Genomic DNA, 16,906 nt, shown 5'->3' with positions numbered 1-16,906 from the left:
TACAATTAATAATACTGTTTAATTCGCATTATTTTCGCACATGACAAAAAGACGAGGTTAATAAATATTGCATAAAATGTGAATATAATGCTACACAACGTGAACCTGTCAATGACATGCATGTGAGTATATAATCACAACACCTCATCCTCGATAATACAGTGTATCAGTCGTCCTTCCTTTTCTCTTATAAACCCTGGACTTTTTCACTATCATTGCTTCGTTTAGAGCCAGTTTGGCACGACATGGGGCGGTGGGGTAGCCTAGTGGTCAAAGCGCTCGATCGCCACGCCGAAGACCCGGGGTCGATTCCCGACATGGGTACAATACCCATTTTCGATGTCCCCTGTCGTGATATTGCTGGAATTTTAACCGGCGAAAACTCAAACATACTCACTAACATAAACATGGCCGTCTTTCATTATGGAGGCAAACAGCAACAGAATTCGACCCGCTTTTGTTGCGTGCCATCTTAAATACAACTGGTTATATCTTGTAGAATAAGGCCTTTCCTCACCGTCTTAATACTCAGAAAACCACTATTACTAACTAAAAGTACACGTTACAGTCTTCTCATTCCTTTGAAAATACAGTAAACTACGGTTATAACGAACACGCTTATAACGAACTGACGGATATAACGAACTTACTTTTTAGTCCCGACTATTTGCTGTAGTTTACTGTATATATGCTTATAACGAACTACGGTTATAACGAACTAAAAAAAGTAGTCCCTTTGAGTTCGTTATAACCGTAGTTTACTGAAACGACTCTGTCGTACGAGCACGCGATTCCAAATGCAGACCTCGCTTTCAGAAGAGGCAGTTGTATTGGCTGATTTCATGTCCATGAACGGGAGAACACATGTGCTAATTTATGTCACAAAAGAGAACAAGACTTCTGAAAAGACGTTTTGGTGGCGAATGGGCGCAGTGCATTTGTCATAATAGAATGGTGACGTAATACACTGGATAATCACTGATGGCCAATAGCGTCCTCTAACAACCATTGACAAACTAAGAGTAAATTACAACAAATGTATAAATGACAATAAAGTGCAACATCCGGACAATTCAATAAAACTGTCTAGATTTCCGGTAATGTAATAAAGCGAGCTGGGTTTTACGACGCTTAGAACAGTATTCGCAAACCAAGCAGCAAAAGCCTGGTGTTCACGTACGTGCGATGCATGACGCAGTGATGGTTCGCCATAATATTTCAGGGATAGTGTTATATGGTAAGCTAAACCCACTCCCTTACGACGACGCGATATAACTGGAATACTGTTAAAAGCGGCGTTAAGCATAACTCACTCACACACCCTTACGATTCGGTAAGCAGGTGTGCTCTTTGTAACCATGGTTCCTTCTGATGATGCGTGTAATGCCTCGTATACTCCGATCTCATCAAATCAGATCTTAGTTCTCGCTACCGTTAAACAAAGATCTGATTTCATTTTTGGATACTATCTTATTTTGCCGACACCTGATCATGTGCTATATCTTTTAATGCCCACAACCTCCCTCTAAAGAATGACGTCCCTAGGTAATGTTTAAATTCAGGAACAAGATTTTTTCATCTACACCCCCCCCCCCCCCCCCTCTTTTCCCGATGTGAATCTTAATGAACCAGGGGCGGTCGGGTAGCCTAGTTGTTAAAGCGTTCGCTCGTCACGCCAAAGACCCGGTGTCGATTCCCGACATGGGTACAATGTGTGGAGCCCATTTCTTGTGTTCCCCGCCGTGATATTGCTGGAATACTGCAAGAAGCGGCGTAAAACCACTCACTCACTCCCTCACTCACACTCACTTTATGAACCAAGTTTTATGTGTTCATGTGGCCTTGAATGTGCACCATACATGCAGCATTAATGTGCACCCTCTCTGCAATCTCATTTTCATCACTGCATTAGATTTGAATCTTGTGTATTTTCTCCCTGTACATCACACCAGATACTATTCCACACATCATGCTGTCTTCGCCTTGGGAGTATAAGCACTGCTGAATATTGCATCCACTAGATTTGTTAGTGGCACAAAAAAGAACAGACTGTAGTTGGTTCCTAGCTTCAGTCTTTCGCCAAAGTCTCTTGGTGCCACCAGCTTAGTTTTTGAGAAGTCGTCAAAAAAGACGCCTGCCTCGACTGCCGTTACGAAGGTGATGATCTGGACACAGTACATGATCACCGGGATACGGATCCAGGGACACTGGGATGGACCTGTGGAAAATTTAAGACACAACATTAAGTGAGTGAGTTAGTCGGGTTTAACGCCGCTTTTAACAGTATTCCAGTTATATCGCGGCGTGTCAGCCTAATGTGGGAGGAAAGACCGAAGTGATGCAGTTCTTAGACGTTTAACACTTCGGTGAAACCCACGAGCACGGGTATGGTGCTGACATACTTAGAAACATAATCGGGGCGAACCGGGATTCGAACCCACAATCATATGTTTCTGGCGTGCCTAAGGGACGCAACTCTGCATAGCGAATCGCGGCGCCTTAGACGACCGGGCCATATATACATTGTATATGTGTGTGTGTGTGTGTGTGTGTGTGTGCGTACGTGCATGCGTGCTGTTTAACGCCGCACTCAGCTATTATTCCAACTATATAACGGCGGTCTGTAATAATCGACCGGATCATCCAGTGATTGACATCATGAGCATCGATCTACGCAATTGGGATACCTGGGAACCTGACCACTCAATCCCGTTAGTCTTCTCTTCCGGCAAGCATGGTTAACTGAAGACCAATCCTAACATGGATCTTCACGGGTCTATATATACATGTGGCATAAATAGATACGGTATACAGTAGTATACTGTCTATTGTATATCAACCCACTCTTGAAACTCAAGATTCCTGTGGGGAATATTCATCAGAAGAAATACCTTTGTAGTATGCATAGATGGCGAAGAAGAAGAAGGGGATATGCGTGATGAACTCCACGATGCAGAAACTGGCGAACCAGGGCATGTTCCGAGCATTCGCCATGTATGGATCCCTGAAGTGCTGGATGTACCAGGAGAACAGATCAGTCAGCTGTAACAGACAGGGCATTTGTACAGATCAATCAGCTGTAACACCCAGGGCATTGGAACAGATCAGTCAGCTGTAACAGACAGGGCATTAGAACAGATCAGTCAGCTGTAACAAACAGGGCATTTGTACAGATCAGTCAGCTGTAACAGACAGGGCATTTGTACAGATCAGTCAGCTGTAACAGACAGGGCATTGGAACAGATCAGTCAGCTGTAACAGACAAGGCATTGGAACAGATCAGTCAGCTGTAACAGACAGGGCTATTGTATAGATCAGTCAGCTGTAACAGACAGGGCATTGGAACAGATCAGTCAGCTGTAACAGACAGGGCATTGGAACAGATCAGTCAGCTGTAACAGACAGGGCATTAGAACAGATCAGTCAGCTGTAACAGACAAGGCATTGGAACAGATCAGTCAGCTGTAACACCCAGGGCATTGGAACAGATCAGTCAGCTGTAACAGACAGGGCATTTGTACAGATCAGTCAGCTGTAACACCCAAGGCATTTGTACAGATCAGTCAGCTGTAACACCCAGGGCATTGGAACAGATCAGTCAGCTGTAACAGACAGGGCATTGGAACAGATCAGTCAGCTGTAGAAGGCAGGGCATTTGAACAGATCAGTCAGCTGTAACAGACAAGGCATTTGTACAGATCAGTCAGCTGTAACAGACAGGGCATTTGAACAGATCAGGCAGATGAAACAGACAGGGCATTGGTACAGATCAGTCAGCTGTAACATACATGACATTGGAACAGATCAGTCAGCTGTAACAGACAGGGCATTGGAACAGATCAGGCAGATGAAACAGACAGGGCATTTGCACAGATCAGGCAGATGAAACAGACAGGACACAAATCAGGTCACGGAGTCAGTCAAAACATTTTAGTTTGGTGTTGTGTGTGTTGGGGAGGGGTGGGGGGTGACTCGTGGTTCTGATTCAATCACAAAGGCATGTGTTTCCTGACAATCAGCAGCATACCTCGTGGCCATGAGTCATCCACGAGGTGCACCATTAGCTGCACGGGCGATAAGCAGTACACAGTTACCATAATTGTTATCGCAAAGCCATACCTAGACTAAAATCTAGTCTCTGAAATGAACATATCGTACATAAAAAAAACCACTTGTTCAGTTATCTTAATAAAAATATAATAAAAAGGAGCCCAGTGACTCTCTTCATTTTCCTGATACTGCAGTGATCCAGACTTGCCGAACATTATAGACTTGCATGGGCTGTATTTGATATATATTTGTATCAGGGTCTGTAAGACAGACTAAGCCATACCGAGTTTAAGCTGCTCACTACGGCAACGGGGGAAACGTCATTAATCTGTCATCCCAATGTGTACCAGCCCAGTTGCAAATGCCAGTAGTTAAAACTAACTTGCAGCAGATCGCGCTAAATGTCTCTGAACACAAACCACGAGGATATAAAGTCGGGATTAATGATGTATTTGTATTCGCTTGCAAATAATTGGCAAAGTAGAGAGGATGTATTGCCTGACCTTAACCGCGTGAGGTAATTGCGGGCGGCCTATCACGAGCTAACAAGCTTTCATTTTTTATCCAAAGCCGAAAAGTATTTTTTTCATCCGAAGCTAAGCTTCGCTCGATTCCTAAAAAGTTGAAACCCTTGCTTTGAAATATTGGCTAGCATGGAACACTGTGGGCGTGCCCAAGCCCAAAGTCCCCACGTGGGACATGTGTGTTCATTAATACCCCCATTACACCGGACGGCGACCTTTCTGCGACCGTTCTGCGTTCTTAAGTTTTGCCAGGTCGGCGTTGAAGGCAGAAGGAAGGCAGAACGGTCGTAGGAGCGATTACACCAAAAGAGAGTTTTCTTGAGTATGGCGACCCCACTGCGCTCGTCAAATTTTAGGACGCAGAAGGAGCGCAGAGCGATCGCCGTTTGGTTTAATGGCCCCTTAAACGACGGATGTGAATGATTATACAGGACAGAGGAAATAAGATTACTTGTCTAGTAGTAGTTGTCTGTGTGCCTAATTCCATCTTTATACACATTTCGCAGGGTTAATCGTGCTTTCGAAGTATACCTCTTGACGTGCCTCTCTGATAACATGCTAATGATTGTTGAGACACCCGGTAAACTCTATGAGAAGAATGTACAAATCTAAATTTAATGTATTATATTAGATATGTTTCATCTTTCAAATCTCTAAAGGCTCGCTGACTTGGTTGATGTATGTCATCGTATCCCAATTGCCTAGATCGATGCTCATGATGTCAATTACTGGATCTTCTTGTCCAGAATCAATTATTTACAGACCGACAAACGTTTATGGACTGGTACATGTCATCGATTTCGTTGGTAACGCAGGGCGAACAATTTCTCTGAAAATGGGTAGTGGGCCACGGGCCATGATTCATATGCAGAACTGACACTATTTTTTAGGTCACTTGTTGAGAACTTGCTGAAACAAGATTCGAACTTGAATCTTGCATAAATAGAGCTCTGCCAGACCTACAATGCATCGGACTTTAGACTCTCTTAAAAGCATTTAATTGTTTTCCATTCCTGCACTTGCCTCTAGTCTTTCCATCTAAAGTATTAATTTACTAAACAATGTCTCCCTTGAGGAAGTGTAAAAACGGTACATCAACTTTGGCATTTACAGATTGAAAGACTGGAGGGCATGCATTTATTAAATTACACCTAAATCTATTTATCAAGGCTTTTTCTGCTATTTCATGCATTCCAAGCAAACGACAGTCACAAGTACAAGTGTGTATTTTGCAGCGCTGATTTAGCAGACCGGATGTTGTAAATAGCAAATGATGTTGGAGAACATGGCCTTCGGGTACAAGACGGTCACATCAAGACGTGCAGATTCTTACAACGAGTTGAGCGCGATGTAACGGCGTGAACCGGAAACATCGACAGTAGAAGTTAATACAGATGTCAGAGTTATAACTTTTTTCCGTATATACTTATCATATCCTTTATTGAGTGAGTGAGTGAGTGAGTTGGGTTTAACGCCGCTTTTAACAGTATTCCAGTTATATCACGGCGTGTCAGCTTAATGTGGGAGGAAAGCCAGAAGTGATGCAGGTCTCTGACGTTTACCACTTCGGTGAAACCCACGAGCACGGGTATGGTGCTGACAAACCTAGAAACATAATCGGGGCGAACCGGGATTCGAACCCACAATCATAGGTTTCTGGCGTGCCTAAGGGACGCAACTCTGCACAGCGAATCGCGGCGCCTTAGACGACTGGGCCACCCGTGCCCCCTCCTTTATTGAGACACATGACGACATGTCTGCAGGAGCGGTAGGGTAGCCTAGTGGTGTAAGCGTCCGCTCGTCACTCCGAAGACCCGGGTTCGAGTCTCCACATGGATACAATGTGTGAAGCCCATTTCCGGTGTCCCCCGCCGTGATAATGCTAGAATATTGCTAAAAGCGGCGTAAAACTCACTCACTCGGGTCTGTCGAACATGAGCATGTACGTTATCATCTGTTGTGAATCATGACAAAGTGGCTTCTTGTCCTGAGCGATTACTACACGCTAATGCAACTTAATTACAGTTGCTTAATTGAGTGATTATCAAATGTATACCACGGAGAGTTATTGGTTAAGATTGTCTTAATTGTCAATTCCATCGCTCGTTCCTGACTGGTACAGCAATAATTAACGCCAGTATGCCCTAATGCTTGTCTCTGTAATGGTTGGCTCTGTAATTGGATTGGCTTAGTTAAAGGAATAACTGGTGCAAAGGAATTTCGAGTGGAGCTTTGTGGATGATGACGTCCATATTAGTTATGTAAATATAAAACGTAAAAGCTATATAATAATAATTCTGGATGAACTGCAGAAACAAATTCGACCCGTGAAGATCCGGGGTAGAATAGGTCTTCAGCTACCCATGCTTGCCGTAAAAGGCGACTATGCTTGTCGTAAGAGGCGGCTAACGGGATCGGGTGGTCAGGCTCGCTGACCTGGTTGATCATGTTGATGCATGACTCGATAATTTACAGACCGCCGTCATATAGCTGGACTATTGCTGAGTGCTGCGTTAAACAACAAACAAGCATATATAATAATAATCATTCTATTTTATTTAAAATTCCTCCTGAACTGCAGTCAATGTTCTAAATGGGGTGTACAACCTCGTGTCATTTCGCCTTCAGTTTCAGTGATGGCAATATGAGATGTTGTCGAATAGGTACCCAACCCGGCACCCCAAGGCGTTCGTTTCTTTTCAGGAACCTGATGTTTCATAGTACTGTTGAGATTCCGGGTCATACCTAATCACCTCGTGTTAGGTATTGCCGATTAAATTTACATCGTGTGGTCAGGCTCTATGACTTCATTGATGATGCCATCGTATATATCTAAGAGGGGCGTGACACATCTGGAAGGGCGTCCTGCCACAGCTGGAATATATCGAAAAGCGGCGTGACACAGCTGAAATATATCTAAGAGGGGCGTGACACATCTGGAAGGGCGTCGTGACACAGCTGGAATATATTGAAGAGTTGCGTGACACAGCTGGAATATATCTAATATTTCAGCCAAATATCACATTTTGCATGAGGATGCGTCGGGATAAATTTGACGACAATGTACGTGATCAAGTGTGTGAGTGAATGGGTTGTACTCCGCTACTCAGTAATTCAGTTATATCAAGGCGTTTTATCAGACTGGGTAACAACAAGTGTCATCTTTTAACGTCTTCCGGTATAACGTAGCCGGGGATCGAACCATGGAACTTCCACTCCCCAGGCAGACGCTCTGTCCACTCGACCTGGGAAGATGACGAATCAATGGCTAAGAGCTTAGATTTATATGATCCTACGTTAACGTGCTGTAAGACGGTTCACATATTAATCATACGAGCTACTGTTTGTAACGTATGTCTGTATCAAGGAAGGACCATACAGAGTTTGCGACACGTGAAGATCCGGGGTAGAGTAGGTCTTCAGCAACCCATGCTTGCCGTATAAGGCGACGGGATCGGATGGTCAGGCCCGCTGACTTGGTTGATGCATGTCATCGATGCCGAATGCGTGGATCGATGCTCATGATATCAATCACTGGATTGTCTGGTCCAGACTCGATTATTTACAGACCGCCGTCATAGCTGGAATAGTACTGAGTGCGACGTTAAACAACAAACCAACCAATCATCCATACAGCGTTTGCACATGTATCTATACATAAATAACAAGAGACTAGATTTGATTGGTGAACCAAGCAATTATGTTTGCGTTTATGCTTCTACAAACCGAACAAGCTACCTGCCCAAAAAACCCATCCAATTTGGAGGTGCCATTACTGGAGAAGTATGTGCATGTAAAGTATGTAGGCGTTACATGCATGTGGCCAGATAGGCATATCTACGGAAGCCTTTTAGAGCCAATTGTTTGGTTCTTTGATGCTATGTTACAATTTCAAAACACTAAGTTACAATTTCAAGATAATGATTTAAAAATTTAAAAATTTAAAGTTGAAATGTAAAGATTTTAACTTGAAATTTCAAGGTATGTATCTTGAAATTTCAACATAGAATCTTAATATTTCAAGATTTTTTAAAATAAAGTGGCCCTAAAAGGCTTCCGTACATATAAGCAAGATTAGATAGATGAAGTGCAGTCCGGGTGAAAGTGATGTTTTCAGTAATGCTGAAACAATTATGTAGAAGTTGTCTTTGTTTCCGGATGATAAAGAACCATAATCTATTATTAATATAAGTCAATGAGACATCATTGTGCCAGTTGGTTGAGGATCAACGGTATTTGAGCTTGCGTTTGCAAATTGTTTAGGGGCTAAAATGACAGGATGATGAGTTAACAGGAGTGAAATTATTAATTTATGAAGTTATATGAAGTTTGTGCAATTCGTTTACACAAATTGTTCTAGACAAGTTGGAAATAACTCGACTCTGACACATGTCACTATCCCCGAGGGGACAAAAGGGGGTTGTGGTGTAAGTGATGGAAGCTAGAAGGGCTAAATGGTTCATGTTTACGAGATTGGCTGAAACATGGAAGGTATCACGTTGAAGCTGTCACATCTCCGGTACTTTGTATAACGTGAACAGCATGCTTCATGTACGTACGGCTTCACGGAAATAGCCGAACGTGACATTGACGGGCAAGTATCCTTTCGGCCAACCTCGCCCCTCTCCGTCAATTTCCGTAATTGAAAGAGGAAAAAGCAGATCATGTTAAGATGGGCCAGCATCGCTACGCTTACGGATAAAAGCGGAATTGGCCGATTAGTTCATCTAGCATGCAACAGCGGACATTCGTAGATACGATTTCCTCAGTGCTTCCTACTTAGTGTGATATGTATAACTAAGAGGTCCAATGACCTCCAAACAAAAATAAATAGGCCACGCCCACTAGCGGACTACTCTTTCCAGATTAGATGATAACAGAGTGGGCGGGGCTTGTGTTGCGCTGAGTGATGTCACAGATTTCATATTTGTTTTCGTTCGGTTCTTTGTGTTACTGACAAAAAGCAGTCTGTGAAGTTATCATAATTGACATGTATTTATAAGAATTGATTTTTATACAAAAACACATTGCGTATATGGAGTTATAAACGCAAAGAAAACCCAAAATATTTTTGGAGTCAATTCTGAAATGTACGTCTACATATGACGTGCCATTTGATCTCATAGTTTGGGTATTACTGTATGACAAACCTCAATACACATAATGAATTGTCATTAAAGGGCTTTAAGGATTTAGGAAGTAATCCATTCGATGAAAACTCAAGTCTCTTCCGCCTTTAACACCATGACCAACTATGAAGTGACGTAACTGAAATTGACCAACAAGGAATTTCAAATAGACAGTGTGTATTACAAATGTTTGCCATGGTTATATCATCTCAGATTACTCCGTCATGTGACTCACTGCATGGACTGAAGATTGCAACCACCCTTATGACATTGCTTGTACACCAGGAAGAGTTCCCCTTGTGTGTTACACACGGTGCACACGTCAACTCTCCATTACATCACCTCCCTACAGATGCGTAATCTGGGCGTGATGGACGGGGGGGGGGGGGGGGGGGTTGTTTAGTGGTTGATATCAGGAGTATCTCGAATTGCGAAATCATACGTTTCTGTGGAAATAACTGAAGTATGTATGTATCTGAATTTAAACGTGGGAATTAATTCTAATTGGGATTAAGAAATCGACCTCCACAATTAAAATTTTAGGATAGACGTTATTGTATCATGTGATTACGTGCTGCGTGAACACAATTTCTAATGGTATGCCAACGTTCAAGTTCAAAGATGACTTATAAATTTACGAACATATTTTTTCTTTTATCATTATTATTGAATGCTTCATTTATAAGGGACTGATTTGCACTACTTCATGACACGTTGGCGAGACAATCTGTTGATATATGTAAATAGTTATGTTTAAGTAACATCTCAAGGTACTAACTACTTTTGTGGGGGGCACGGGTGGCCCAGTCGTCTAAGGCGCCGCGATTCGCTGTGCAGAGTGATTGTGGGTTCGAATCCCGGTTCGCCTCGATTTTGTTCTAGGTTTGTCAGCACCATACACCTGCTCGTGGGTTTCACCGAAATGGTAAACGTCTGAGACCTGCATCACTTCGGGCTTTCCTCCCACATTAAGCTGACACGCCGTGATATAACTGGAATACTTTTAAAAGCGGCGTTAAAGCCAACTCACTCACTCACACTACTTCTGTGCACTACATCATATGTTTTATATGACCACGACGTATTCTCACTAACAATGTGACAGATAAACCAACATGTGTTATGTGTGGTATAGGAAATAAACATTGTAGGAACGCAGGACCCCTAGGCCTAAATACTCATCCAAAGTGAGTTTTACTTGGGCTGTCGACAACTATATAAAGCAATGATCCCAGAGTCGAAGACAATTAACGAATAAGAATGATTACAAGCATCTATTTAACATAAACATCACAGTTCCTACTCATAATCTGCAAAGAAATTACGCATTTCTAAGTTTTTACATCAGTTTTGTATATGAAAAACCTAACAATCACTCAATGAATTACAAATAAATGCACCAGAAATAATACTCCAGATTAATTAAATGGTCGGAGTAGAAATCACCAGTAACCAAGACTAGAACACTACCAACTGGCATCATCGGGACTTACTGTGACTGTGGTCTTGCATGCAATAGTATGTTGTACTAGGATTATAGTTGCAGACAAATGCACAAATATCCGAAGCGGCAAATTTCCGGTTAACGTAGAACATCTTATCGATTGCTTAAATAACAAACGCCTCGTGGGTGCATGACAGTAGGCCTTCCTCATCTCTGAATGTCTGATTCGATCAAGGCTTGACATGGGCACACGTTCAATGAATATCAATTACGTATCAATGGTTCGTCATTCAGTATCTCAGTCCAATGCCGAATCCCATACAGGAGTCTGGACTCTCCGACTGTCACCGTCCAAACATTCCTCACCCTGAACAGACAGTGTGGCCATTCGTTTCCCATTCCAATCGCACTCCCCTTGAAGAATTACGGTACGCTACATGGGAATTTAGTGTGTCCTGACAGAAAAAGATATTTCCTGCCTTTAAGTGGTTTCTTTAATAAAACATGTCAGCAGTTAAATAAACCTGACAATCTTAGCGCAGCTGAAGGAGCAACGTTAAATCTACACGAGGTATTCCTTATGTTTGGTCCATTAGGAATGTATATTTTTTCAGCTACAGGTACAAAACCAGATTTTGTTTTCGTTACGACTTTGAGCTTGAATAACGTTTTTAAAGAAAAACAACTTGCAACAATGTCATTTTGGTCGCAGGCAATTTCTCTTTTCTTTAACAGTCTTCAGCATAATTATTTTTTTCCAGAATCTTCGGGTAAAATCTATTATCATATAATGGGCAGGTTTCTCGGCAGGATAAAGCCAACGGATAAAAACGATATCCGTTGGGGTCATATGCGGATAGAGATGCAAATATCAAAGGTCAAGTAGGACTACTTTCACTGTTTATAAACAAACATGGCGTCGTCCTCGTCATTCGGCGATCGAGTCAAAATGAACCATCGGGAATCTGGATAAACAACAGGGATAATTGCTATCATTATCAAAAGAACAGTCTAATATACTGAAAATCAGTGTCTAACTGTGACGTAGCTAAGGCATTTTATAAGTTTTAGCTACTTTGGAGGTATAAATTTCGAAACAATTTTGCGAGGGCCACTCTCCTACCCAGAGTTCCATGCGGCCGGCAGCCAGCTAGCATAGTACCTCTGCCACAGGCCAGCGCCATGTGACGATTCGTCACATCTTTCACAGTTCATTCAAGATATTGCATATGCTTTTCATCCGTTTCATGTTTTACAAGTCTACACATTTTTTCATAAACAAATGTCAAAGAATGGTTAACTTTCATTGAGAAAGTATGCAAATACGTAAAAATCTACTTGTTTTTGCGTAGTTATCCTATGTTTACATTGGTTGTACGGCTCCACGTGCTGTCATCGAAGCCCAACGTAGAGCTAGCGACACGGTCACTTTGATCCATAAATATATATTGTCATGCAACTCACTGTCGCAGTTGTAGTAGCATATCTATATAGTTATGCAAAACAATATGTAAAGCGCCCCCAAATACTTGCATTAGTCCGTTCTATACTGATTTCTGAAAAAGCGCGTTTGTTTACAAACAAGAGAAAAGTCCGGTCACGTGATATGCAAATTAGCCTGTGGCAGTGGTGTTATGCTGAGTCACCACTGCGATGGAGTGTGTGCGAGGGCGTGAGGCCTAGCCAAGCGGGATCAGTAGCAATATCTGTGCTTGTAGACCTCTGCGACTTGAAACCTTCTCCACAAATTAAAATAGTTGGATTTGGCCGAAATATGTTTGAATTGTTACCTTGTTTGGTTTTGTCGCTGTGTGTACATCTGACTACACTTCTTAACGTTATGACAGGACAGACCGACTGTCAACAACGTCTGACCGTGCCCGTGACGTCTCATAGACTAGGGTTAGAGTAGCTTCCCTTTGACAAAGGGCAGTTACTCTAGCGGACAGACCGATGGATTGCCGCGAATAGCAATTAAAAACAACTGTTGTTTTGCGTATATGTTGCTTCACCACTGTATAAGAAACAGATTTCAGTTGGAACAATATTGGCTACTGTCACTGTCCGACTGACACATCACTTACCCTGTGACGTAATAAATATTAATGCGCGCATTCCAGGAAAACTCGCAATGTTTCGGTAATGTTTGTGAGAGAGGGATAGCGATTTTAAAGCACAGAATTAAAGCATGACATTATATGATAAAGAGGTTATCACGCTTGTGTGTTTGGGGATGGTAAATATCCTGTATTAGGAATAAACACTATGTATTTAGCTCGCCAAGGCTCGCTAAATACAATGTTTATTCCTAATGCAGGATATTTACCATCCCCAAACACACTCGCGTGATAACCTCTATTTATTTTCGAAAAATCCCAGCATTTCGGTAAACTTACACCATGTCGTGAATAACAGTGAAATGAAAAACAATATCCTAAAATTGAACACGGATATCATGAAATTATTTAGATATCATGAAATCGAACTAATAATATAAAAGTGAAAACAATTTATATAATTGTAAAAGGGTTAGGATAGATCTTCAGCAACCCATGCTTGTTATGAGAGGCGACTAACGGGATCGGGTGGCCAGGCTCCCTGATTTTGTTGATACATGTCATCGTATCCCAATTACGTGGATCGATGCTCATGATATCAATCACTGAATAGTCCAGGCTCGATTATTTACAGACCGCCGTCACATCTCTACGTTTCATAGTATTACAGATGGACTATGCCCCAGTCTATTGTCAGTCTACGTCTAGACGTTACAGTTGATACCCTGCGTGAAACACACACACACACACACACACACACACACACACACACACAAACACTGTCGCTATGAAATTAGTATAATCATAAAGAGTTACAATGACATACATCAACATTTGAGTTGACAAAGAAACTAGTGTAAGAAGTTAAAGCATTTTTGCTCGGACTGCCAATTTGCTCAAACCTAGCTCCCCTATAACCTCATCAACATCAATCTGTCAGGCTGAAGGTTTCCAAACAAAAACACTTCAAAGTTGTTTGTTTTTCAAAACAGTTGCAAACCTCAAAACGGTAGCTGGTCATGTATTTGACAGGTTTTCACATGACTCGACACTCTGTTCCCAAAGCGCGTTAGGGCACGCAACGGATCTAGCATCAACAGCCAAGGTCAAGTCCCGCGGTTCTGAACTGAGCCTTTGATCTTGATCAAAACAGATGTAGGACGCTGCTCCGGAATCCCAATAAAATGTTATGTGTGTCAGTAGGGTGCGAGTTGGTAACATATTCTGCCTCCAGCGATTCACTCGATCCCATCCAACAAGGAAAAGCGGATAATTACCATATATTTGTTCTCGCCCGAAGACATTCCCCTGGCATAAACCAGAGAAACAATAGGGGCAGCTTATCCCGATCCCGCATGATGGATACGGTTGTACAGGGGTAGGTTTAAGCTGAAGATGAAGAGATTATGATATGGAGGGGGTGGTCGTTTTAAAGCTCGGCACAATTCTTCCCTTTATCCACCTTCCGTCTTATTATTCCTCTTCATTAGTTCTGCTCTCTTCCTTTCTCTCAACACTTTGTATGAACACTAAGAATGCATATGACGATCGGAATACAGCTACTACCTTGACCCCCGACCTCTGTAGCTGAACAGGCTGTTATATTTCACAGTCGTCTGTTTTCGCTTATACAAGCGTGACATACAGAATACATTACTGTACACAAATACACTAATATACATACATAAATACATACATACATACACACACACACATTTTATATATATATATATATATATATATATATATATATATATATATATATATATATATATTGCTCTAACACAACATATATATATTACAAACACACACACATGTGTTTGTGTTTTATTATTAGATAAATATATTTATTAAATCATTTCATGTAAGTCCGGCCTATAATCTTTCAACATTTAAACGAAACCAATAATTATATGTTTAAAATAGAACAATAAATCAATTAGTAAACGGACATTCTTCTCTGAAATTGAAAGTGCAAAATTCACACACGTGAATACAACGCTTCGTTCAGCAAACCGCCTCTACGGCATAGTAAAAATATATTTTTCAAGACTTACCGGTTTTGGATAGAGATGAGAAGGTAGAAGTTGTTGAGTGTCAAAAAATATCGTAGACACTGCCTCAAACACGTAGAACGCGATGAAGAGAATGTCCAGAGACCGTCTTAGACCCGCCATGATGCCAGTGGAATGGCAAGTCGATGCCAGAATATTATATCGTTTCGTCAGGACTGAGCTACCGCCTCGTGTTCTATCCGCGGCTGTGAACACTACGACCTCTCGCTCACACTGACCTAATCGTTGCTGTGGTTGTGCTTATGAAGCCAATGTTTGACGGCGGATCTAATCGCCAGCTGATGCTCTCTCCATGACTACAGTAAGGAGACTGACTGGTCGGTTTCCCTCTCGACAGCTTCGCGTGGTGCGTGTCCTTATATGTAGTGAATGGAGATTTGCTGCCTTATGTGAAGCGAGTGCAACGATGAGCTCTCAACTCGGTCGAACTCTTGACACACAGTAGCCGCCTGTTGAGGAACCGCTGTAGAGCGTTCTTCGCGGATGAGTTGATGTCGGAAATATTTGTTAGTGAGACGGTTTCTTAAGCACGAACGAGTCACACTGTGTTACGCAACAATACTGTGTTGTACTTATTGATATTCCTGTATGTGTACCGCTCAGCCCCCATCTGATAGATTAGCATTACTTAACCCCCAGAAGTAAAGTTATCTTATTCAGGGACCGTCCATAATTTACGGATCGGGGTTGTATGGGGAATTTCCCAGAAAACTTGTAACAATTTAAATGACCCCTCCCTATCCCTTAAACTAAATATTGAATATATTGTAAATAACACCCTAAACAACTCATGTATAAATTCGGGGACACGGGTGGTCTAAGTGAAGTCGCTATGCAGAGTTGCGTCCCTTGGGCACGCCAGAAACCTATGATTGTTGGTTCGAATCCCGGTTCGCCTCGATTATGTTTCTAGGTTTGTCAGCACCATACCCCTGCTCGTGGGTTTCTCCGAAGTGGTAAACGTCTGAGACCTGCATCACTTCGGACTTTTCTCCCACATTAAGCTGACACGATATAATTGGAATACTGTTAAAAGCGGGCTTAAACCAAACTCACTCATGTACAAAATCAGTGTTATATCGATCACATTGACATGATTGACCTGGTTGACTTGATAAAGCACAATGGTGTGATATGACAGATGCTGGAACGTGTCGTATATTTAAGTCCGATTATGGAATACGAATACATAGAGCATCAAACTGAACGAAACATTTGTGCCTCTTAAATACTTCAAGAAATTTGAACATTTTACTGATGAGGACATATCAGCCGTGTCAATTAAAGATGATGAATTACCTAGATGATGACAGAATGGAGATTAAATTCTCATCTATAAATCATTGGATTGACTGATCCAGACTCTTTTGTTGACAGTTTTCATAAGGATGGGATATTTCTGAAAGCGGCGTTAAACATTAAACAAACAAACGATAATATTGTTAAAAGGTTTCTCATGTCACGTGAATGGCCCTTAGTTTTAAGAATGATCAAAAGAGTTTCTTGGGATATTCTTGGCTGCCTGCGTGCATTACGCAATAGAGTGCATTACGAAATGTCTATTTCATTTCTCCCTTAGGTCGTCAGTTTCGGGTGAATGCTTGCATTGTTTGGTGCAATGATGAAC

The 16,906-nt window shown here is 41.9% G+C and overlaps 1 protein-coding gene across 1 annotated transcript; it reads right to left on the bottom strand.

Annotated features, from left to right (window-relative positions):
• On the bottom strand, positions 1-15,778 carry LOC124110944 (sigma intracellular receptor 2-like). The gene is made up of 3 exons (XM_046470438.2): positions 15,262-15,778; positions 2,892-3,042; positions 1-2,218 (listed from the first exon to the last, which is right to left on the bottom strand). The coding sequence occupies exons 1-3, from the start codon at positions 15,379-15,381 to the stop codon at positions 1,968-1,970; spliced, it is 522 nt and encodes a 173-aa protein (XP_046326394.1). The 5' UTR covers positions 15,382-15,778; the 3' UTR covers positions 1-1,967.
• Positions 15,779-16,906: the final 1,128 nt, after the last annotated feature.

This window comes from Haliotis rufescens, unplaced genomic scaffold (assembly GCF_023055435.1).
Source record: "Haliotis rufescens isolate VD_foot unplaced genomic scaffold, xgHalRufe1.0.p SCAF_1, whole genome shotgun sequence".
In the NCBI taxonomy this organism is placed as follows: Eukaryota; Metazoa; Mollusca; class Gastropoda; order Lepetellida; family Haliotidae; genus Haliotis; species Haliotis rufescens.
Note: the sequence above shows the minus strand (reverse complement) of the source record. Positions and strands in the feature narration are given on the sequence as shown.

What these genes read in the sequence shown, in the direction of transcription:
- LOC124110944 (XM_046470438.2), bottom strand. Translation starts at nt 15,381, where the DNA reads ATGGCGGGTCTAAGACGGTCTCTGGACATTCTCTTCATCGCGTTCTAC. An exon ending in CTCATCTCTATCCAAAACCG is followed by an intron (nt 3,043 to 15,261) that starts GTAAGTCTTGAA and finishes TGTCTGTTACAG; the next exon opens with CTGACTGATCTGTTCTCCTG. An exon ending in CATCTATGCATACTACAAAG is followed by an intron (nt 2,219 to 2,891) that starts GTATTTCTTCTG and finishes AATTTTCCACAG; the next exon opens with GTCCATCCCAGTGTCCCTGG.